The sequence below is a fragment of the Sesamum indicum genome, linkage group LG15, assembly GCF_000512975.1.
Source record: "Sesamum indicum cultivar Zhongzhi No. 13 linkage group LG15, S_indicum_v1.0, whole genome shotgun sequence".
Classification (NCBI taxonomy): domain Eukaryota; kingdom Viridiplantae; phylum Streptophyta; class Magnoliopsida; order Lamiales; family Pedaliaceae; genus Sesamum; species Sesamum indicum.
This window is the reverse complement of record NC_026159.1, coordinates 9,758,337-9,782,882: the sequence shown is the minus strand read 5'-3', so window position 1 is coordinate 9,782,882 and position 24,546 is coordinate 9,758,337. Positions and strand designations below refer to the sequence as shown.

Here is a 24,546-nt window from a genome sequence, read left to right as displayed (position 1 = left end):
ATAATTTTAATCAAGTTTGAAATTTGTCATTGTTATAAATTACCCGTAATTATTTGAAAAATCATAGATACCTTCTCAAATTAATGACCGTCTGACAAATATTTTCTCATGATAATCATATTTGTTAGACGACTATTATTTTTAAAAAAAATATTTATAATTATGATAAATCTCACAAAAAAACTTTGATAATTTACCCTAAAATTTAATTTTAAAAGTAATTATTGAAATCGGGGCCAAATAACATAAAAATTTATATTTCTTTTATTGCAGTGCAATATATGGAGAAGCCATTTCAGCTAAACCCCTCAAACGGCCGTATTCTCCAAAACCCTGATCTCTGCTTCTCTTATTCTTTGAGCTCCCAATCCACCAAGTGTTCGACCGTTTTCCACTGAGAGAAATGGCTGCTCTATCTCTCGGCAATTTCACTCTCTCTTCTCATTGTTACATGAATCATAGCCATAAATTTTCGTTACCCACAACCCACATTCTCAGCTCATCATCCTCTCTTTGCTATCCTCCCAAGCTCCGGCAACCCGTCAGAAAACTTCTCGTTTCGCAGAAACCCACATCTAAACCTTCGGTTTCAGCGTTGTTCTCACCGCCCCAGAAGAGTATTTCCAAGTTTTTTGCAGAAAGCATCGCAACTGTACTGTTGGGATCACTCGTTTTTATGGGCTGTTTGAAATCAAGGCCAGTTTTAGCTCAGCCTGTTCAAGAAAGTGATAGAGTTGAGGAAAAGAAAGGTTCCCGTCTGGGTGGAAGTAGTGATAGTGAAGAAGAGGTGATGTGTGTGAAGTTGTTGCAAGAAAATCCGAGAGATGTCGAGGCATTGAAGATGGTTGTGAATGTGAAGATGAAGAAGGGAAAGACTAGTGAGGCTGTGGAGTATGTGGAGAGGTTGATTGAGTTGCAGCCTAATGAGATGGAGTGGAGGCTTTTGCAGGCTCTTTGTTATGAGATGATGGGGAATTTGAGCAAGGCCAAGAGCTTGTTCAAGAATATACTCAAGCAGAAACCTCTCTTGCTCAGAGCTTTGCATGTATGATGTGTTAGCTCTGTTGATGTGCATTTCATTGTTCTTTTCTTTCTGAGTTGTGCTGAGCTATGTTTTGTGTTGGCGTTCATAGGCTTTCTGAAGGCATAAACTACTGATCTAACTGACATAAGTATTAGCCTGTCCCTTATGCTTTTTCGTCTGTTCAGTTCTACACCACTATGTGCTGCTTGCCAATATTGGTTGCCAAGTTTAGTTTGAGAATCTTCTGTTCATGGTGTGGTAAAAATTGTTTTCATTAGACCCCATGGTTTTTGCTGAACAACTCGTTCATATCAATTTCCTATATGTGTAGGGGTTGAGGCCGAGAATTCTAGTGGTCGATTGACTACCTGCTATATAACTACTACAACCATAAAAATGTATAGCATGAGCACACTGCTGCAATGGAAGTACTTGCGAACAGATAGCTCCATTCTTTTTCTTAAATTAAATTCTTCATTGACATAAAACAGTTGAAGATGTCCAGTCTTTGAGCTTCGTTTGTTCTAGCTGATTTGATCCACTGCTCTCTAATCTGATTTATATAAATATTGTACTACGATATGCTTATTTGCTCATCCAGGGGGATGTTTCTCAATTTTTTGTGCTGATGTATACTACTGAGTTATCTGAAGGACTTACTGGTAAAACTGTTAATCCTTTGAATTGCAAAATCATGAATCCAGCTGATTTTCGAATCTCTTCATCCGTGCATGAACTATAGACAAGCTATGTAGCTGGACTATCGAAAAACCATAAATGTCTCATTTCTCTCGTCCTACCCCTTCGATTAAACATCTCGATGAATATTTAACAATTAGTGCAGGCTCTGCTGTTTGCTTGTCTCATTTGGAATTTTCCTATGGAGTATGCACGATCTTGCACTTTATCTTTCAGCTTGTGGCATATTGAGAACCATCTTATTCGTGAGGCTAAATACGTGGCTTGTTGTCCTCATACTAGAAGTTCTCCACTAGCAGTATATCTGATATGCTTTCAAAATCAATTCAATTTTCTCATATTGTTCCTCATTGATGTGGACTATCCATGTCGATTTTCAAAGCAATAGATTATCACTTGCGCGGGTACTAACTTTTCTGCACCCGCAAGTCATTTTGCTGAACTTGCTTGCTTTATTTCTTTTGTGCTTTATGCTGTAATAAAGATCTTTTTATGCTCCATGACCTTATTAGTTGCTGCATACTGGTTATGGATGGTGAGACTGATCATCAGATTCTCCTTCTCGTTGATAGGGTCTGGCAATGGTGATGCATAAGAACCATGAAGGGCCAGCTGTTTTTGAGATGCTAGAAAGAGCTTTAGAGGTTGCTCGCCGGCAAAAAAAGGTTAATGAAGAGCGAAACATAAGAATTTTAGTAGCACAAATGCATATAATAAAGGTAAAAATTGTTCCATCCTGGTAAACTGATTTTAAGTACTATAGATTAAATAGGAACTTTTAGATCATTAAACATTAAGATAAGTGAAATACAACTTTCCCATCTAAAAAAGTTCAAATCAAAAAGAAAGATACAGAAGACAATTTTTCAACCTGCAAAACAAGAAGCAGCAGTATTGATACTCTTTTACTATGGTTGCATCTCAGGAAATTTGAATGTTTTCTTCCTTTTCCTTGCAGGGAGACTTCGAGGAGGCATTAGAGAAGTTTCAAGCTCTTATTGATGAGAATCCAAGGGATTTTCGCCCTTATCTATGTCAGGTTAGTTGACTAGCAGCTCCTGTGCATTTATTCTGATTTTTTATTTATTTTTTCTTTTTTGAAACTATACATGGTTTCTTTATAGTAATTCGTCGCTAGCATACATATGCTAACAATATTTCTTAAAAGGTAAAGTATACACTGGAAATATTTGCAGATTATATTGAAAACTCGTAACTTTGGGCATTTACAAAGTTAATGTATTATCTCCCCCAATTAGGCCGTAAAATCCGAAGTTGTCCTTGATTCTGGGACATAAAGCAATGTGAATGTTGATCAATTGCATATAGTTTGATGATCACATTCTTGTAGTCCCAATATGAGTTCATGTTAAAGAAGAGACTCCTGAATTAGTTCGGAATCTGGAAAATCTGTATTAGTCACTCGGTGAAAATGTGTCTCAGGGGATCGTATACAGCCTACTGGACAAAAGAAAGGAAGCAGATGCAAACTTTGAGATCTACCGGAGTCTTGTTCCTGAAGAGTTTCCACAGAGGGGGTTCCTAGATGATGTCGTCTTGGCAGCAAAAACAGAATCTAAGCAAAAGCTACGGAAGGAGCTGCAAAGATAAATCCTTGAGAAATTCCAAAACTAACTTCAAACTGAGGTATGAACAAATCTGTACAGAGCACAAGATTGTCTGGACGCTTTATAAGAAAGTCATCGCGGTAATCCATCCTAGAACTTGCTGATTTCCTGGAACACAATTTTGAAATACTTAAACACAGTAACTTATCTCATATCAGTTTTCTGCTTTGCTGTGTAAAGATCTACCAAGAAAATTAATATGATGATCCAGAACGCATTACACTGTTCCTTGGAACTGAATATTATTTGGTTATGAAGAAGTGCAAAGAGCTATTTCACTGTAAGTCTTTTTCCTGTGAAGAGAGCCAATGCTCATGGATTGAATTTTTTATTTTAAATATACATACGTCACATGAATAAGGATTATATTATTTGTTTTACTTAAGGAAAGATTTTGTACATACGGTTTGGATATATTAAATGGAATAAAAGGTGAAACAGAATTTAAAAAAAATCTGATTCTATTTGCATCCCTTTTTTCTTTTAATTATTATGTGAAGTTGCATCTAGATAAAGTATGTTAACTGTTATGAATTATCCAGGACTTTGGTGAAAAATAAATAAATAAAAGAAAGGTAGGCCATTGTGAAAATTCTAGACTTGTACTGCTGCATGCATAAGATTATCTTGTTCTTTTTTTTAAAAAAAAAAATATTTAATTAGAAATAATTACATATTAAAAATTAAGTAATAAAGAAATCGCATATCAAACAAGAGCAAGGTTCACGACTTGAATTCATAATACCAATTCAATACCTTACTACTATCATCACAGGACCTCAATTGGTTTATCTAATTATATGAATATTTATAATTGTCTTAAAATGAGTGTTATTTGATTCAGTTTTTCGCTTACATCTCAAAATATAAATGATGGTCATATTACTATTACAACTTGGAATTACGACGGTAAAATTGAATACTTGTGTGATGAGATTACAATGGAAGATTTATGTTCATGGAGATGGAGGAGCACCAGCAGCAGAACGAGAGAGTAGAAGCCTAGGTTGCTCCTATGGCCGACCCCACTTAGCCTTCACCATCAATGATAGAGGACTTTTATACCTTGATTCAGTATCCAAACTTGTTGACAGAGCCTGTTGATTAATAGTCCCTTAATGTATATATCTAAATTGGTGAAAGTGCAAATCTATCAAGGGCCGTTCCTAGTAGCATTAGCTAGTTATATGCAAATAACAGTCAAGGAAGGAATCGGGTCAAGAAAGAAGAAGACTAGAACCCATGTTCTAGATCATCACGAATCCTAAGCCAACTGTCTTTTTTGCTTTTACTCGCGGTAGAATATACTTTGGAGTTTTCGATTTATCTAAGTCCAAACGAGTCATCCTTTATGCGTAGATAAATCTTTATCTGCTAGGCAAGAGGATAGCAAATTTCAAATTCTGTCTCGATAGGACATGTATTTTGATTACTATGAAATTCATAAATGGAATCTTGTGTTATAATAGAAGTAGAAGTGATGTGAATTATTCAAGAATCAAAGTTGATTTGCTTTATAAAAAGAAGATATAATTAGTTCCATAAATCACATAAGATAGAAGATTAAATGTGTTGTTTTTTTTTCAAATTTTGAGATCATTTTAAAATTTTCATAAAGTAAAAGACTAAATATGTCTATTTTTTTTATAATTTTGGGATCATCTTAGAAAAAACGATCATCTTAAAAAAAACAAGTAAAAGTAGATGAATAGAAGTGTTGAACCTCTATGCCATGAGACTGAAAATATAATTTTATCAAAATTTTTACTATCTTTAAATTTCAATATTATTTTAAAGATTAAAAAATATTTTAATACCTGAGTTTTAATATTATTGTTAAATTGATACATGAGTTTTTGCAAATGATACAATTAATACCCGAGTTTTTCAATAAATATTGAATTGATATATGAGTTTTTATAAATGCCTCAATTGATACTTGAGTTTTTACATAAAAATAAAAGAGATGCATATCTCTATTTTGGACATTTTATAATAACAATATTACCCTTTTAATATAACTTAATTTATATATATCCATTTATTTATATCACAATATAGTTTTATAATTAAATAAATTATACTATTATAACATGATAACAGTGAGTAATAGTAAATTAGTTTAGTATATAAGAATATTCATTGAATAATTAAAATCAACATTTAATAGATTGGGTAGGAAGTGATGTTTTTAAAAATAAAAGTTATTAAAGACATGTTCAGCAAAAACCAATTTTTTGGATTTAATTTTTAAAACATTATAAGTTAAGAAAACAAATATATTAAAACTAAAAAAATGAAAAAAAAATAGTTTCACCAGTCTTTTCCTTAAGTTCTAATTTTTATAAATTAAATATAAAATTTCATCTCCTATATTTATTCTTTTATTTTTTTTAATAACCATCTACCTTATCAAGATGACTTTATTTTTATTTATTATCTTAAATTATGAGCTTTTATACTTCTCAATCTAATGATATGTTATTGTGTACTTTTTTATAATAATAAAATTATATTATTCTACTACTTTTCCTAAATATTGTAACTTTAAAGTAATTAAAATTTGACATTTATTTTATTTATTTTAGTAGTTTTAAAATTATAACCTTTTATTTATAAAATAGTGGCTCCCTTTTACTAATATTTTTATTATTATAATTAAAGCATGTTATTTATTTAGTCATAGAATGTACCATGATAAATAAATAAATACTTAGGATTATTTTGATTCAAATGAAAAAAAAAAGAGAAACTATTTTTACATTAAAGGATATATTTATCTTTACAAAATATTTTAAGATAGACATAGATATCTATTCGGTAATTATGGAGAAACTCAAGTATCAATCTAATTATTTGCAAAATCTCATATATCAATTTGATATATATAAAAAAATATCGGGTATCGATTAGATCATTTACAAAAACTCATGTATCAATAATAATACGAAATATTGTAGCTAGCTTAATTGTGGAGGATGTTAGACAGCGTATACTTAGCATTACCTTAATTAGCTCTGTTAGTACACATGCATTTTATAGATTTTGACGTATCCCTTGACTTGTTAAGGAAAACACTATCTGATTCATGATTGTTGTACTATATTTTTTCTATTTATGAAAATTATATTTAAAAAAAATAATAATACGCAAAACTCAGATATCAAAATAATTTTTACTCTTATTTTAAACTAAATTTATTGTTTCCTAAAACATAATAGAAAATGCCAGAAAATTCCTTTCATAAGTCCGCGAACTCAGCTTCAATGGCTCTCAAACTGTCACGTTTCTTGAATTACCAATTTTCCACAAACGTAAATAGTGTCTCTATTCTGTAGAGAACACCATCACCATGGCTACTCTGAACAGCTGCACAGCGCCACCGTCTTCCTTCATCTACAAAGATTGCCGCCGGTTGGCCAGAACCCACCTCCAGCTACTCTCCTCCGACACGGGTAAATTCTCCAGGCTAATGGGTTCTTCACCACTTCTGCGTCGCTCATCGTATTGTTGCAGAAGCGCTATAGATAGTGAGAATAAGAAGACAGATAATGGTGCGCCGGCAGCGGCGGAAGGTGCAGCTCCGGTGAGAGTAGTAGCCCTTGTTGGGGAAGGTAGTGTCAGCCCGCTTAAGTCCACACCTTGGTATGAAGTCATGCTCCACACTGTAAGTAGATAAATTGAACTCCAAATGGGTGTGTGTGTACTTTTTTTATTCTAACTTTTATTTTCTTTTTGAATATTTGAAGAAAATTGCTGGGTGGGTTCTCTCAGTTGAGTTCTTGATAATCTCCTATTTTGCATTTCTAGTGTATGATCAACTATTAAAACGTTAACTGTTTTATTAGCACTATGAAAATCTGACCTTGCTCTTGACAATTGATATGTTTGAAGTTCTGTTTCTCTGAATTTTGCCTTCAGATATATTATTCTCAAATTTCAGTAATTCACCTGTTTAGCACATTTAACTGTGATGGTAGTTTAAATGATTATAAACTTGGGGGAAAAATGAACTTCCGATCCCACACAACAGAGGATGTTGCACTTTTGGTGCCATAATTTACGGGTTTGGCACATTTGGTCTCATGTATAAAAAATTGTAGCATTTTTTATCCCAAATGCTGCAATTTTTTAGCTTATGGAACCAAATGCGCTAAGCTCGTAAATTGTGGGACTAAAAGTGCAAATTCTCCTAAACTTGGTCTGAGAATAATGATGCACTCTTTCTTTTAAGGTTGTTTGATTGCTTATATTGGTAATGTTAGGAGAAGCTGTGAATATATGCTGATGATATTTACAAACTGTGTGTGGAAATCATTGTTCAGTGAGTAGATGTTATTTTGTACTCAAGTATATCACATTTGTGTTGTTCTATGTATAAAGAGTTAACTTCTTTTTTGTATTTGAAATGCAAAACTGCATAATATGCATGTGGGAAATGGTATTGTTCGGTCTTGAACTGCCATTATGTCTTCACGTTCTGAGGTTGTTCTACGTGGTAACTTAAGATGCTAGAAGTCAGCTGTTTTAAAAGATTGATTCTTTACTTTGAGGTATATGTACTCTTCAATTTTAGAGCACCTCAGTCTCGTCTTTTCATTCATTTCATACTGTCGAATATGCATCAATTTGTTATGTCATTGCTCATGCTAGCGTATACTAGTGGTAATTTATTTCCTCGACTACATGGTATGCTTAAATTATTTGGTTTATCCTTCAAGTGCATAAGTTTATCTTTCAATTGGTATGTACGATGATCATGCTATTCGTGGCTATTTCTAAGTGTTTTCTGTGTAATCAGGCAAAAAAACTGAAATGGGTTGATGATGAGTATGAAATGTTGGTATTTCCCGACAACTTTTACGAAGCTGATAAGACCATAGTGCAGCTTAGGGAGGCACTACGCGAAGCAAATATTTTGATGATTGTTGCTGTTACAAATCAAGAATCTGTCGAATGGATTCAGGCCAATTGTCAAGATGTCTCAAACGTCATATGCTTCGACTCGTCTCCAGCTTTAGAAAACAAATTAGGGGGATCTGTTATCCCAACCAAAACCACTGGAAGTATATTCAGCAAATTACCGTTGCCTCAGCCAAAGAAAGTAAAGGAATCAGAGGAAGTAGTTCGCTCTGTGTTTGAAGCGTGGGACAGACAAAATTCTGATGATATAAGGTTCTGTTTGTTAGTTATAATAAATGCTTACATCAGACCAGTTCCTATTCTGAAGAACCTAAGGGCAAAGGGCTTTTCCACATTGAATTGCATGGTAAGCAATTGTGGGACTCAAATTTTGAACTGTCTATTGGATCCAAATTGTAGGAAAGCTCTTCAATGCTTGAACAAGTGCAGTCCTGTGGACCAGGTATGCAACTATCAATGTATCGCTTCATACGAGAGTCGACAACTAGAAGAGTTTTCTTTATGCGTACTGCAGAAACATAACTGTCTTGAATTGGATGCTAAGATTCCAGATAAACCTCTTGTTACCCCAATGGTCCAGTTCCGAGGACAGGATTTGGACTATGAAACTGCCGAAGATCTTTTTGTGGGCTGGTTGGGGAGTTTGGATTGGAGTTGGCGTGTCGTAGCTGGGCAGAACCCAGCTTACGATCAGTTCCCATGCCAGTACCAGTTGTTTTATAGAGGAAAGGCGAAGGGATCATTTTGGTATGAGCCTGTTTTCCAGGTAAGAACCCTGGATGGGGATCTAGTGTGGAGACGAAGAAGATATCGTGTGAAAAGAGGAAAGATTCCAGGAACATTTTACTTCAGCGTCTTGGATAATGGAGTCATTTCAAATGAATTCTGGACAATTGTTGACGTGTCTGATGATTTTAGCTGGGGTTTGTTCCATTACCATGGAGCTGCTCGAGCTGCAGGACAGTCGTATACTGGTGCAGTACTTGTTAGCAGAGATGGCTTGTATCCGGATGAGAGCCAGAACCCGCGATTAGTAGCTGCTCTAGATAGATGTAGCATCAAGGAGTGGGAGCTATTTACCGTTGATAATTGTTCGTGCCAGAATCCACCTTTAGGTCTGCCGGAGGGTTCAAGCTTGCATTATAAGATCAGAGCTGAAGATTCGGAAAGTTCATCGATTAGCGTTTGAAGACAATATCTAAATTTCACAATCACAATTCTTCAACGTAAATACTGTGAAAGATTGTCGACACTGCACGCAAATCATCGCACAAGTGTAATGCATCAAGGTGCTGCTCGGATCTTTCAAATTCTTTTTGTTGCTCCAACTTCTGCACTTCCGAAAGGAACTGGAGAGAAAGGTTTGTTCTTTCAACAACCAAGTTTGATAAGTCTTTAGGTTGATGCAATCATTATATTACATCATCTGTGTAAATTCATAGCAAAAGAGCTACTTCGTACTTCGTACCAAAAATGTTGTAATTGCAAATATGCAAATTTGCTCACTTGATGGCACGAAAGTTAAAACCTTCTTGTCTAATTTGTCAAATTTGCTAACATCTCTCGACTTTTCTGTAATTTTATCCCAAAACTTTTATCTTGGGAGCGAATTATTTCTTTTTCTTACGAAGCCCAATTTTTTTTTTCCTTGAAAAACAAAAGACAACTCAATTTTTTTTTGAAATTGTAAAAAAAGCCCAAAACACATCTAACACTCCAACAAGCGTGTTTCTAGCGGGTCGAACATTATGTCCCTATTTATTTTATATTTTCAGACACATGAATGTCGTATTCAACACCTGTCCGAAGCATGTCTGAGCTGTATCCGAGGCCAACACTGTATTGAATAAATTTTATTATTTTCATCCACTTTTAATCAAACATGCAAGATTACTACAACTTTAAAATAGGTAAATTATAGCTTCAGATGGATTCTTGGACCAGGTTATCCATTTTGGCTGCTTAGGTCCGTTATATCTGTTTTTAGTCAATTCAACTAACATACTCGGCATCACATCTGCACATCTTGCCAGGAAAAATAAGGCACACTGAAAGTCGACATATAAAAATTAAAATAGCCAAAAGCTGAAAACAGAAACCATCCTTTCGTTCACCATGAAATTTGCGAAGTTAAAACAATATAGTACAAGTTTCAGCAAGAAAGACATGAAACCTTAATCCGACAGAAGATCCAAGCTTCACCCTTGATGTTGAAGCTATTTGCATCTCTAGCCCATAACTGAAACATCCGAAGTAAAACCTCAGTTCCCGCTTTTCTTGGAGGCAAATCTCTCGAATTATTCGTTGTCCTTGTTTTCCAGAAGTCCTAGCTTCCAGAATTAACAGCAGCTGTTGCCTAGAGCAGCATAGCTGGAGATTCTGCGTAATTCAGCATTTAACATTGGGCCTCAATAATACAAGTGGTCGAAGGGTCAAAACTAAAAAATAAATAAAGAGAAGAGAAGAAACAACAGCGGAAAAATAAATCACTGGAGCACAAAATGCATGCGTTCAAGATGTCAAGGTCCAGTAAAATTAGAGCCTAGTAGCAATGCAGTTATGTAACAGCAGTTTGTTATGAACAAGCAATAAATGAAATCACCGAAGGGGGTTTGCATGTCTATTACATCTGGATATTTGTTGCACTCTAAATGACTAAAAAAAAAAAGATGACCAAAAAACCTCCGCACAAATCTAAATCTACCAATTTTTACTTTAAAAAAATCATCAATTGATCAAAAGAAGTTTGAAATTCTTACAACACAGAGTAAGATAGAAGGAATATGCACAACATGGATATATCTCTTCCGACCTCACAGAATTCATGTAAAGGAAGAACAGTGTTAGTGGAAGCAGCCAAGGGATTAGTCTAGCTTGATTTGTCAAACACTTCCAAAAGTTAAATTCCATTTATACGCAGAACTGATTGGCTCTGTGTCCACTCAATGGTATCACTTCCAATTTGCTAGAAGGCACAAGTTTAATAGGGCTTGAACGGGCCCCGCAGATGGCTGATGCAGGGGAATGTGATTACTGTACTATACAGTAAAAATCACAAAGTGCAAGGTGCAACCACAAAATCACAGTTCATTTTTCCATCCCTGATCCCTCCATAAAGAAATGACAAAATATTGTGATAACTAAATAATGGTCATGGACATTTTAGTTTCCTGTAAAATCAGTTTATCCAAATCCCTACTGCTTCCAATACCTAAAAGTAAAAAATGAGCAAAGAAGCATATAAGATTAGCCAGTTCTAATTTTCTGTTTTAGTAGACAGAGCCAGATCCAAATTAACCATAAAAACAGCACACAAGTAAATAACACCATTTGAATGATCGAGTGAACATACCAATAAGCAGCACACAAGTGTGGCTTCTAGTGGAGTGAGGTTGCCAGAGGTGGAGAAACTGAGGGCAGCAATTCAGTTAGCCGTCCACAGACAGTGCTGATATACACTTCATGGTTGTGGCGATCGGCAGCTGGTAGTGGACAGTTGAGAGTTTATTATTTTGGGGGTGGGGTTGGGGGAGGGAGGAGGGTGATTTTAGAGATTTCTCTAATAAAATCTTTTAATTAGAATTTAAAGTTTGGGAATTAATGAATGGTTAACCCACCAAAAGTTCCTACATATACATGTTCCATGAGTATCTGTTTTGACCCTTTTTACAGTGGTGCACCCAAAGCCATTTACTGTGGCTGGTTGGGGTTAATCTATAACCCCACAGACAGAACTAATGCAACTATAATCTAAAGTCATTGTGCTTCTCATCGAGTATTCCTGGGTGTGCTTCCCAAAAGCTTGTCTCAATTATATTGCAATGTTTGACTACAACTATCTTGCGTGATTTACCGGCAGCACCTCCTTCATTGTCCACCATTTTTTCCTGCAAAATATTAGATTCCACATTTTCAGCGCAGCAGAAATAGTTGAGAGGATGTAGTTGGATGGCTTATAATGCACATGAAGCCTATTTTCTTCCTTCACAACATTTTGTTTAGTCTTTGATGTATTATTCAATTCTAAAAGCACTGTTTTATAGTCTTCATCCAAAAATGTTGTACCAATGTTCAATATCCTTCGTATAATAAGTCTAGGCTTAATAGTTTTTCAATGCTGTTTTAATTTTCTTAGCTCCAAAATTAAAGAGTCACTCAAAGGATTCATCAATAAGGCTGAATGATAATCAGGGACAATACTTTGTAAAATAGTAGCAATCAACTAAATCTTTTTAAGAAGAAAAATGCACAAATTCTGGAAACAATAGAAGGATGCCACGATGAAAAGACTTAAAAAGTGGCCATCTAGAGATGTTCACAAGATGGTTAGACAAGCATTTGGAATGTGTTAAATCATAATGACAAAACTTACACCATTATTTCCGTGCATATATGTATATGTGTGGATGTGTGTTTTGTTAAAATCCTTTTACTGCGATGGATTTGGTGGTGGGGTGGGAGAGGAGGAAGGAGGTAACCTTGTCCCAATAAACAGATGATCCCTGGCGGAACATGAGTGGTAATTTGTTATAATAATCGATAATACCAGAGAGCTGATCCAGAAGTTCATTTTTCTCCTGAGCTTGAGTACCCTGCAAAATAGAAAAGAAGAAAAGCCACCTGGAATGAGAAGAAATATCTGGAATAAACAATCCATCAACTTATTGACATTTCAAAAATATCAGAGGATTCGAATCAACCGTGGCATTAAGCACAAAGCAGTGGACTAGATTACCCTATCCAGAGTGAACATGACTGAAAATTCTCTCATCTGGTAAATATTATCTTACGAACTCAAAGACACTGTCATAATCTGATACCGAGACACTAGTATAATTACTAGTGATGTGTAATGTCTATCGCCTCTAGCGGCAGCTATTCAATTTTTTCAGAGCATTCCTTCATAAAAGGATACATGTAATAAAGGTCTCCTCAGAAGAACTACTTAATTCGTTCAGTAGTTCCATGAAAATTTGAGAAATGCAAATTCTCGCCTAATGGAAAAAACTATTTAGCACTTTGCAATCAGACAGAGTCCATTAGGCTTACCTTTCTCCAACTAGCTCTCCTCTCAATCTATTAGTCAAATTCAGCTACACTTTACACTGACTTTTGACATTACTGGTAAATGTACCACTCAGATAATCAATGTCAATGGTAGGAAATCAATGGTTTAGATACCTGCACCTAAACCTCCAACTTTATGCGTATGCATACTGCAATCAAATATCTTTACACAGCCTATGTACTCCATTTGATGGACAGTTAGCCTGTTCTTGTTTCCTTATCTGTTTTTCAGGTTCACATAAACCAATATTTGAAAATGTGTTTGTTTTACCTCATTTTCAAATGGCTCATTCTGAATATCTTCTTCCAATATCCACAACCCCATTTTGTACCTTATATCACCATCCCCCAATTTCAGAAAACAGACCATTTTCAAGGAATACTTGTGAGTTTGAAATGTGTAAACCAACATATTTTTCTGTTTTTAGACAATCCCTTTAAAATTTTCACATTAACTAACCAAATACTTCTCCATTTCCAGATCAAATAATTCAAACATACTTTTAGTTTCACAAACTTTCAAGGAACTCAATTTCCAACTTTTGGAACTAGTTTTTATGTAAATGAATTATGAAGTCAAGATGAAAAAGAAACCAAACATTCCTTACTAGAAGGTATTTTAACACGACAGAGTAGGAGTATATATTAGTGAGCACAAAATAAATTTATGCATTGCCTTATAGTAATCTCAAGTAAAAAATTCTCAAATGGTTAGTTAAACTATATCATATGTGAGGTGTATGCTGCTATGTAAACTCAATGCTTACCTTCAAGTAATGTTGTGCTTCACGCTTGCTCGTTCCAGACTTTACAAGCATCCAGAAGCAAGTATTGTACTGATTGTTGATGTGACCTACGAATTCAAAATACTTAATGAGAGAATTGCAAATATAAAACTTGTTATGGCAAACAAGAAATACGAACAAACTTCAGATATATGGGGTGCTAACAACAACTGATACTCATTAAAAAAGAAAAAGAAAAAAAAAGGATGACTACATTCCCGTAGATTCCCTCTTCCATCTAATTAAAAATGGAATTAATTAATGTGATAAAAAGGGAAAAGGAAAGAGAAAACTTACAATCAACTTGCCTCCATGCTAGATAATCTAGAAGAATCTCACATGACGGGTAGCAAACAGCACGGCCATCAAAATATGGTGGGTACTTCATCTCTTTATGTCGGAAAAATTCATTCCACTTCATTGCGTACATCGAAGAGAAGAAAGATACAACCGCGGAAACTATTTCACTACAAGATGATAAAAAGAAATAAAGCAGAGGAAAAAGGAAATTTTTACAAATAATGCTAATCAAAATTTTCTGTAATCTAAACTAGAAATTTACATTGTAAAAAGATTCAGTTACTATATATGTAATAACAGCCCACAGAGATTGTCGTTACCATCAGCTGCTAGAAGTTATTAATGCATAGAAGAGATACCTGGCATGCCTTCGGTAGAGCTGAGACTCTTTCTTCAGCACAAAGCTGAAAGTACCAAGAAACTTGTCAAACGTACAAATTTAGAAAATTAATGTAGTGAAAGCCTAATAGGTGAAACTGATTTACTTACCTGTACTCATCACTAACCCCATAAGCAAAGACAATATCCTTGAACTCTTCTAGTACACCAGCTGCACATGAATTCATTAGGTTGAGAGCTTGTGCATCATTGGGCTTCTCAAATTCATGAACTTCAGAAAATCTACCAGAATCCCAGGAAAAACACAAAACCATTGAGTGCTATTTCAAATGTTGTAACAAACATAGGCAACAAATATTTACTCACCAAGGAAGGATTGCATCAGAAGACACAACTCAATCTAGCTAAAATTTCTCAACTTAATTTCTAAAATTTAAGTAGATTCTACCATTTTGTAGTAGAGGGAATTGTACTTTAAAAGCAACATTGTTTCTTCACGGAGACCAACATGCTGTTGAGTATTGCCATTTCCTTGGTTTCAGACAATGATAGATAATTAACATACATGCTTCAATAATTCACTACGAAGATTAAACTCAAACGAATCAGGTTAGCTTACATAAATTCCTTAATGTCGGTTTCCTGTGTAATCACAGCCAATTTGAAAAATATTTAGCTAATGCCACAAGATGTATGAGTGACAAGTACAAGTCCCTATTTCTTCCCAATACTGAACTTTTCAGGATGAAGTAGAACATCAGAGGACAATGAGAGACCTCCAACTATAGCAAAATTAGGAAAAATCTTAGTGATCTTGTCAAGGTTACCAATTCAAATTTTGACTGTTAAGAACTTAAGATGCATGTCATACCAAATATGTTGAAAACCGCTATATATTTGTGAAGATAAAAAACACCAGAGCATTATTTACAAGGGCTAACAGAAAAACTTATGCAACATAAATAAAGCAAGGATAAACCACCAAGAGGAATTTAGGGTTTGTTTGGTTGTGGGTGAAAAAAGGATGCATAACAAAAATGAAACTAAAAATGGATGCATAAGAACAAGTTTGGTGTTTGGTTAGCTAGAATACTTAAGAGGTAAAGTAAAACATGGGGTATATGAAACCCCTTCAGTCCAAATTCGGCCCGAAAAGTGGCCGTAGGTAAAAAAGACAAAAGAAGTACATATTTTATTTAAATTCTCTTTATTTGAGGTCATTGGTAGTAGTTTTTAGTTTATTTAAACTAAATAGTTTCAATACTCAATTTGATGAATATTTTTATTAATAAAAATTATATTTCTTCTTGATAAATGTTTTTACTAATAAGGTTTTCAAATTTTTGATATACTCGAATTATTTTAGTATAATATTAATTTGTTTGTTTTCTAATACTAAACGAAGAAAAAGGGTTAACCGGAAAAATTACAAAAATTAGTCTTTTCTTCTCAATCTATGTATTTCCAATCATATCAAACAACGTAAAGGAAAACTTAGCTTTTCTTTCCCCTTGCCTTTTCAATTCCCTCCCCCCTTTCAATCCCCTTTTCCTCTCAGTTAAACCAAACCAACCCTTAACTTTCAAGAGTTCATGCCTTACTTTTCCCACAAAAAAAGGCAAAAAGAGAAACCACCAGAGAAAGGCCAATTGAAAAGGAGTGAGATGAAATATATATATATTCCAGGTACCACAAGAATGTCTTCTTTTTCTTTTTTCTTTTTTTCGAAGAACGTCTTCATTCACAGAAGCAGAATGTATGAATTTTTTTCAGAGTTCTAAAATTAAAAGTTCCTACCAATATTTTTAGTGATCAAAGATTCAAATGAGAAAATTTTATGTAGTCCCATCTAGGTGGATGATAAAGCACTAAGACTTTCACTTGCACAAACGAACGAGGTAAAAACTAGAGCCAGTAGAAATGGATGATGTAACAGCTTAAGATTAGGTTGTATTTATTATGCTTTCTTGTCCCTGCTAAGTCAACAAAAGTTAATTAATGATTAATGATCCTGCACAATAATGTCACTCATCATAGGATATAGCTGAAAAAGCCCAGAATTCAGAATGTCAATTCGAGCACTGAATTGCAAAGAGCATCTTAAGTTGTACAACAATTAGATCTATATTTTGTGATGGAGCTTAAGACAAGTCAAACAACTCCAACTAACTGCAACTTGTAGATGAATAACCTCTTGAGAGAAAATACTATAGAGCTCAGCATGAGCAAGTTACCTGTGAAAATGACAACCATCAATGCGAATAACAATCCAAGTAAATGGCATCAACTTGCTCTCATATTCGAAAGACTTAAGATACTCTGGCTTTGTTTTGTTTAAATCTTCAGTAAATGGACCCAGTTCCTTTGGAAGACACAACTGGTCATTCCAGAACCTTCTCGATGCAACATTTTCCGAATGAACTGTTATGACCTTCCTCCTTGGTCTTTTGACGGGACATCCATCATCTTTGTACTTCACGATATCTTCAACCTGGTCACAACAAATACATATTTTGGCAAGTTAATGTTTCATTACATACACCACTTGATAACCAAAATGAATCAGCTTATATTCTTAACCGAAACATATAATAGTAAGGAGTCAAGCCAGCTTGTTAGCAGATTCACAAGTTTACAGCTCAGAAGCAATGTCAAGAAGTCGACAGGTACAATCCCAGAGTAGGTCCAGAAATTCAATAAAATTCTTTCAGTCAACAATAATTACCTAGTGAGAGAAAGGCAATCGAGAGGGGGGAAAAGAGTAGAAAAGAAAAAGAAGAAGCAGCAGCAACCTCTGTCTTGAGGGTACATGTCCCTTGACGAAAGATTTCTGGAATGTCTTTCTTGTAATTGATGTTAAAGCACTGATAAAGCAATTCATTCCTATCTTGTTTCTGAGATCCCTACAGAATAGTAACCACAAGTTATTTTCAGTGGATCAGCATGTGATGGATACAATACTTAAAATAATTAATGGAAACAAGAGACCATAGGGAAACAAATTAGAGTTTATTCTTAACTCCATCGTTAATACATCATTATGATGACACACTGTATAGGATGTGACATGAAAGAAGGCTTTGTGTACACATAAATTTTATGGACAGCATTAGCCTGCTGAATGGCATATGAAGTTGCAGAACTATCATGTTAGTATATAGGCACGTTCATTATAGAAACTTCATAATGTTTTAGTCATCATCAGTTACACCAGCTCAGGTGGTGAAAACTCAAAAGGCAACAAGATCCACAGAAGACATCAAAATCTAACAATTCTTATGCCTCATTAAAAGGTTAGAAGTCCAAAATGTAAGACAGCCATTTTCGGACATAAACCATTACGCATATTTCCACCTTTCGCAAGTGAGGAAGCACCTGCTTACAAAGTACTCTCATATGCAGAAGCCATGGTTTTGAACAAATTACTGATAAAAGGTTAACATAGTTATACTGTGTATGACAAAGAGTATCTTAGTTATGATTTAAATCAGCCAAAACCATCCAGTAACACTCTTCAGCCTTTACAAGATATGTCTAACTCCTAACGAACCCAAGATTTCCATAGGGTCTCATAAAATATATGATTGATCATATTGACAATATAGCCTCGAAAGTTTTAAATCTCTACGTGCAACATCAAGAATTCAAATTGGATGGGTATAAGCACATTTGAACAATAAAAATTCACCTTCAGGATTTCTTCTGCTTCCTTCTGAGACTTTCCGCTCTGAATCAGCTTCCAAAGACAAGTATCATACTGGTTATTTAAGTGGCCTGCCAAAAGGATAATGAATTTCAATTTATGAATGTAGAACCCCTTGATATTGAAAAGTTCTGCAGCCTAAAATATGAATGATAGTTATACAATGTACAGAGTAGTGCAACTTTATAAATTCATTATATTGATTAATACACCATTGGAAGTAGTTTAAAATTAGCTTACATTCATATTGTCTCCAGACAAGATATGCTTGAAGGACTTCAACAGATGCACAGCAAATAACTCGTGACCGAAGTGAAGGGGGATATCTCAACTCCTTCTGAGGGAAAAGGGCCTTCCATTTAGTGACATAAACAGATGTGAAGAAAGACACAATGAGGGAGTGTATCTTGCTGCAAAGCATTTTATTAGTCAGCCAATCGACTCTGATTCAAATAGAAGAAGAAGCATAGGTATTTAATATCCTGCTTCCAACCTCATTTTAAGTAAGAATGCCTAGAAATCGAGATAATAGAACAAACATGGAGAAGCATTAGTCCATAAATTGGAATATTAGTCCTCAGCAAGGCTAAAATCCACTAAACTATTCAGTGCATTAAATTTTATAATGCACATATTCCATAACATTGAGCACGACAATATTCAGCTTCCTTTTGACAATTGTAAAAAAGAAGATTGATGCCACATCCCAGAAACTGAGTCATCATGGCACCACATCCACCTCATAATGCATTGCTTATTCAAATTTTAGAAGACTGGATTAGAAGTCCACAAAAGCTGAGCCAAATTTCTAAAGTGTAACCTACGACGAGATTTTTGTAACGATAAATATGAGAAAATAAAGTAAAAAATGATCCACCACGCTTGAAGTTCCACCATCACAACTTCTCCCTTTCGATAATTATGTTGACAAGATCGAGAGAATGATGACGAAAGACTTTGTTAGGGACAATGTCTCAGTTAACTAAATACATTTTAAGCTTCATTGGTAGGTTTCATGCAAAAACGAACAGCAAAACTACACTAACAACCTTAGCAAATTACAACCGGAGTTCCTTGGGCACTGTACTTTACTGATGTCGTAAACTTAACTCTTAGATATTAGTAGATGCTGATGTGGCAAACTTAACTCTTAGATATTAGTAGATGCTGATGTGATAAACTTAACTCTTAAATGTAGATGCGGTAGGAATCAGCATCAATTGGTATCTATTAGAAGTTTGACAGAACCCATTGAAAGCATCTCCATGCTAGCTCATAGTTACAACGATGTCCAAGCCTCCTTTTTAAGTTTCAACTTTTTACATTCAACAGCAGTGTAATGATGCTGATTCTTATCTTGTTGGAGGTTTCTGCTACATATGAAGCCTGTCTAGCGAATTCCTTAAATACCAAGGCAACCCTCTCAGCATTACTCCTAAAACTGCACATGCTTCAACCATCTCTCAGGTTAATTAACACTATCACAATGAACATCAAATAGATGGTTGACCATCTAAAGGGTTCCTCATATAGGCATTTCCAACCAGACAGAAAAATTCCAGGAAAAACTCGCAAATCCAGTGTGCCAGCACGCAGATAGACTGTCCCAAACTTCTAGACAGCATCTCTTATGTCTTTGAACGCAAATTTCCTAAGCCAGGGAAATGGAAAAGCAATCCGGAAAAGCAATTATCTCACCTCCCCACTGTGTACTGAATACTTTTCTTTTTCTTGTAGCCAGTCACATAAATCCATCCAGGAAACCAGATTTTAACCAAAACGTATAAAATATATGTTCACCTATATGAATTCGTATGAAAAATAAGCATTAAAGTATCACAAATTGCAAATCTGACTTGCCACTCCCTAGCATTATCTAATCAAGTACTATTATATGACAAGAAAATTAGTCAAAGCACGAAATCAAAAACAGCATACAAGATCAAATCCCAGATGTATTGAAACATAGGCAAAGGAAACTATTCTATGACAACTTATATGACATATGAACATTATGGAAAAGCTTATTAACAATAACTAAAACATGTACCTCGCCCGACGCTGATAAAACTTGGTTCCTTTTTTGAATATGAAACTGACATCAAAAAATAAAGTATCATCCAGAAAATCCAAAAATAAAGTAAGAAAAAATACTTATTTCCATAACATGTCATTCTTACCTGTACTCATCACTGAAACCATAAGAGAAAATAATATCTGGGAACTGCTCCAGAACAGCCTTTGCACACTCATTCAGCAACTCCAGTGCTTTCTTATCATTTGGTTTCTCAAACTCATGCACTTCAGAAAATCTACTCCAACACAAGGAAAAATTCTTTTGTCAAAAAAGGATCACACGGAAGGTAAATATTTATTTGCCTAGAAAGTATGCTGCAGTCAGACCTGCGGAAATCACGGCCATCGACACGGACAATGATTATATTGGGCAACATGATCTCATCCTCCACCTCAAATGACTTCACGTACTCGTACTTGCTGTTTGCCATTTCAATAATTTGTTCAGAAAATGTTGCAGGGGGTGTGTTCTTGCTCGAGCGACTTAATTTACACCACGCCTCCTCCCAAACCAAGGAATTGGTCTCAAATATGAGGCTACGTAGAGCTATAGCAGAGTGTGGTCACTTTGTCTATGGAGAAGGATTGGCTGAGTCTGATGAGGGAGCTTTGCAACTGGCAGTATTTCTGGAGAGTTTGTCCAAAAAAACAACTAGCCGTACACCGACGGCCGCAGCTATCGAGAAGCAGCAATTTCACGGCGGTTGTACTTCGGCGGCGGCAATCAGGAAATAGAAAACGACGGACAGTGGTTGTGCTTCATGCTTTGTTTTGCTGATGCATCGTATGGGCTATTGGGCCTTACTTCCCCGAGATATTTTAAATATCGTAAGTAACAAATGGACCCAATTGCCCCAGAAATCTATATCTGGTGAATTTATATTTTTAGCCCCATAAAATAGCCGTTAATATTTTTAATTCTTTACTTTATGAAAATTTTAAAGTAATCTCATATTTAGTTTTATGCTTTATAATTACAATAGTTTCAAAATTATAAAAAATTGGACACGTTTAGTTTCCTATCCAAATTTCTGTCAGAAAATAAATGACAATGACACAATTTTCCAATTAATACTATTTTTATTATTATAATTAGAATATTACAATGAGCTTTTCTAAGATTTGATATAATTATAAATATCCTCAATGTTTGAAGGTCTGCAATTGTCAACTTAGTGAATTTTTTTTAAAAATTATTAAAAAATTATAACAGTGTGGATGTAAAAATTTTAAAAATTATAAAAAGAAAAGTAATCTACGTAGTCCATAAATTTTTTCTACAAAATTTTAAAAAAAATAAGTAAAATTATAATTTATAGTACTCCATAAAGGTATTTTGATCAGATCACCATAAAGAATGATAAAAAATTAATGAAGACTAACAGATCAGGATAATTGTCAGACAATGGCTAAAAAATTAAGAAATATTAATTATTTTTTAAATAATAAGGAAACATTTATAATTATTTTAAAAAATCTCAGGAAGCTTATTGTAATTGACCCTTATTATTATCATATTTTCTCTCAACTATTAATCTTTTTATTTCTATTTTTTATTTGTATTTATGTAATTAATTATTGACATTGTGAATTCAAACGTCATAGTCGATATTAATTCTCTCATAATTAGTTATTTTATAATTAATGATGAACCTGAATGCATGTTTGCATCACAAGGGGAGGAAGTTTTGCCTATACTCGTAGCAACCCAGCAATCAAAGTAGGCTTAGATGTATTTTTGGTATCGTAATTTGGATTATTTAGTATTTTTATTTTTTAACTTTTTATAATAATATTTTGGTACTGTACTTGTTTACTTTTCGAGATTTCAACAATTTTCTTTGTTGGAATTCACTCTTCCCACTAAAAATATACATGTGGCTTTCTAAAATTGGCAATGCTATTCCTATTAGTTCATTTTGGCTAGCATTTTTATCTTTAACTTTCTAATTCTGTATCTTTTTTATTTTTGCAATTTTAGTTCTTTAACTTTCTAATTCTGTATCATTTTTATTTTTGCAACTTTAGTCCTCTTTTTGGTTAGATTTCACCCTTCTACTGGTGAATGTGAACTTCAACGAAAAAAAAGACTGAAATTACTAAATATAGAAAAATGCAGTATCAAAAATACTAAGAAAATATTAAAGAACAAAAATATCAAATAACCTAAATTACAAAATTAAAAGTACATTTCATCCTACCATATATATATATATATATATATTATATATATATTTTTAAATGAAATTTAGAACGTAATGTATGTACACATGACAAGTATATATTAATTAGAATAATATTTGAGGTACCCACACCTTAATGACTAAACAACAACAACAATAAGACCAATAGCCCAACCATGACATTAGCTCCCACATGCATCCCAAGTTTCCATCCCACACTCTCTATCCCAATCGGGAAGAGGCACTGGTCGGTGGAGGCGTTCTGGTCCACGACACGGGCCAAACCCTCGAAGTTACACGCCCGCACGTCCTGATTGTTCATCTGGTAATACATGTTGAAGGCGTACGAGATCTTCTGCTTGTTTCGCCGGCACCAACGTCATGTTCTTGATATCAGTATTGAAAACGCACCACTGTTTTTCCAGGTACTGCACGTCCTTGGCGCCGACCGGCCACACTTGTCTGCCGTTCCCACTGAAATCCATTGGGAACTTTGGTTGCCCGTCGTACCTGAGAACCCCCCAGTGCCGCTCGAAGTCACCCGGCGCGATGCTCTTTTGGTTCTCATCCGTCAAGCTGAATAGATAGTATTCCATCTCTCCAGGGTACAATGGGGTGCCTTTCTTTGTAGCCATTTTCTTGAAAAACCCGTCGTAGAACTTCTTGGCCATATTGACATTGGCGTCCTTGTTGCCGTCAGTCGGCCATCCGATTTCCCCTAGGATGATTTTCAGCTTGGGAGCGCCGGCTTTTCTCAGTGACCAAACAAGGGTGTCTAGGTTTGCATCAAGCATGTTGGTGTAGGCGGTTCCCTTGTCCATGACAGGCTGGGCTCCACCGTCAAAGAATGCAAACTCGACAGGGAAATCAGGGTTCAGATACAGGCTGAGGAAAGGGTACACGTTTACGAGAAAAGGGGCGTCGTTTTCCTTTAAAAAGTTCACGATTTGTAGCATGACGTCCCTTATGTCAGAGCGGAACTGGCCGGCAGATGGGCCTTGAGAACCTGAGTTGTAGACGTCGGCATTCTGTGGGGTGGTCACTTTAATCTTGTCTCCATAGCCTTCCTCATTCAAGGCTTTTTGGACGTTCTGCATTGCTGGAAAAGTGGTGTCGTGGTTGGATCCGTTGTACGATTTCAGGAACGGTTCGTTTCCAACAGCAACATACCTGTCGCATTACCAACAGGTCGTCAGATCATACATGATAGCATCGACATTTTACTTTAAATCTAGGCACATGTAGGGAAGAAACAAGACAAGAAAGGACGTTAAATGCATGTGTCCGGACGGCCTATATACAATTCTTGAACCATATATGGCACATCAAACGCTAGCAACACAATCTGGATTACAGAAACCGTTAGATCATACACAACGACACATCCGCACCTCAACACGTCAGGTTCTTGAGAACGCTTACCTAATATACACACCAGCTTTATAAGCTACGGTGACGTTCTCTTTAACGTAGTCCTTAGCCTTGTCGTAGCTCTTGGCCAGAGAAGCAAGCTGGTTGTTGGGGACGCCGAGCATGACCTCGATGCCCGTCTTGGCGAAATGTGACACGGTCCATGCATCAGAGTCGAACAGCTTGATCTTGTCAATGCCGTTGTCTTTGAGAATTTGGACAATTGTACTAGGAGGCAAGTTCTGGGCAGCCTGAGTCCCCCAATTCACACCAATTCCCTCCACGGATATGAACATGAACTGCAACACAATCAAGAAGGCAGCACCCCATGCCATCTTCATTGAAGGTGTTTTTAGCATTAGAGTTTCCCTCAAAGTTTGAGAGGCTGGATATGAATAAATGGGAATAT

General features: G+C 35.2%; 3 protein-coding genes and 1 pseudogene across 4 annotated transcripts; 2 read left to right on the top strand and 2 right to left on the bottom strand.

Moving 5' to 3' along the window:
- LOC105178317 (protein SLOW GREEN 1, chloroplastic) lies at positions 295-3,635 on the top strand. 2 transcript variants are annotated; one of them, XM_011101781.2, is made up of 4 exons: positions 295-1,045; positions 2,296-2,388; positions 2,682-2,762; positions 3,167-3,635. In XM_011101781.2, the coding sequence occupies exons 1-4, from the start codon at positions 404-406 to the stop codon at positions 3,332-3,334; spliced, it is 984 nt and encodes a 327-aa protein (XP_011100083.1). In that variant the 5' UTR covers positions 295-403; the 3' UTR covers positions 3,335-3,635. The 2 variants fall into 2 exon arrangements, with proteins under 2 accessions (XP_011100083.1, XP_011100082.1); XM_011101780.2 differs by having other exon boundaries at positions 2,296-2,442.
- On the top strand, positions 6,592-9,807 carry LOC105178316 (violaxanthin de-epoxidase, chloroplastic). The gene is made up of 2 exons (XM_011101778.2): positions 6,592-7,018; positions 8,153-9,807. The coding sequence occupies exons 1-2, from the start codon at positions 6,704-6,706 to the stop codon at positions 9,461-9,463; spliced, it is 1,626 nt and encodes a 541-aa protein (XP_011100080.1). The 5' UTR covers positions 6,592-6,703; the 3' UTR covers positions 9,464-9,807.
- LOC105178315 (tRNA(His) guanylyltransferase 1) lies at positions 10,363-21,350 on the bottom strand. Its single transcript, XM_011101777.2, has 14 exons — positions 20,872-21,350; positions 20,649-20,780; positions 20,519-20,563; positions 18,709-18,878; positions 18,454-18,539; positions 17,558-17,668; positions 17,000-17,256; positions 14,916-15,047; positions 14,786-14,830; positions 14,424-14,593; positions 14,109-14,194; positions 12,753-12,866; positions 11,627-12,161; positions 10,363-10,653 (listed from the first exon to the last, which is right to left on the bottom strand). The coding sequence occupies exons 1-13, from the start codon at positions 20,973-20,975 to the stop codon at positions 12,018-12,020; spliced, it is 1,596 nt and encodes a 531-aa protein (XP_011100079.1). The 5' UTR covers positions 20,976-21,350; the 3' UTR covers positions 10,363-10,653; positions 11,627-12,017.
- On the bottom strand, positions 22,810-24,546 carry LOC105178429 (annotated as a pseudogene).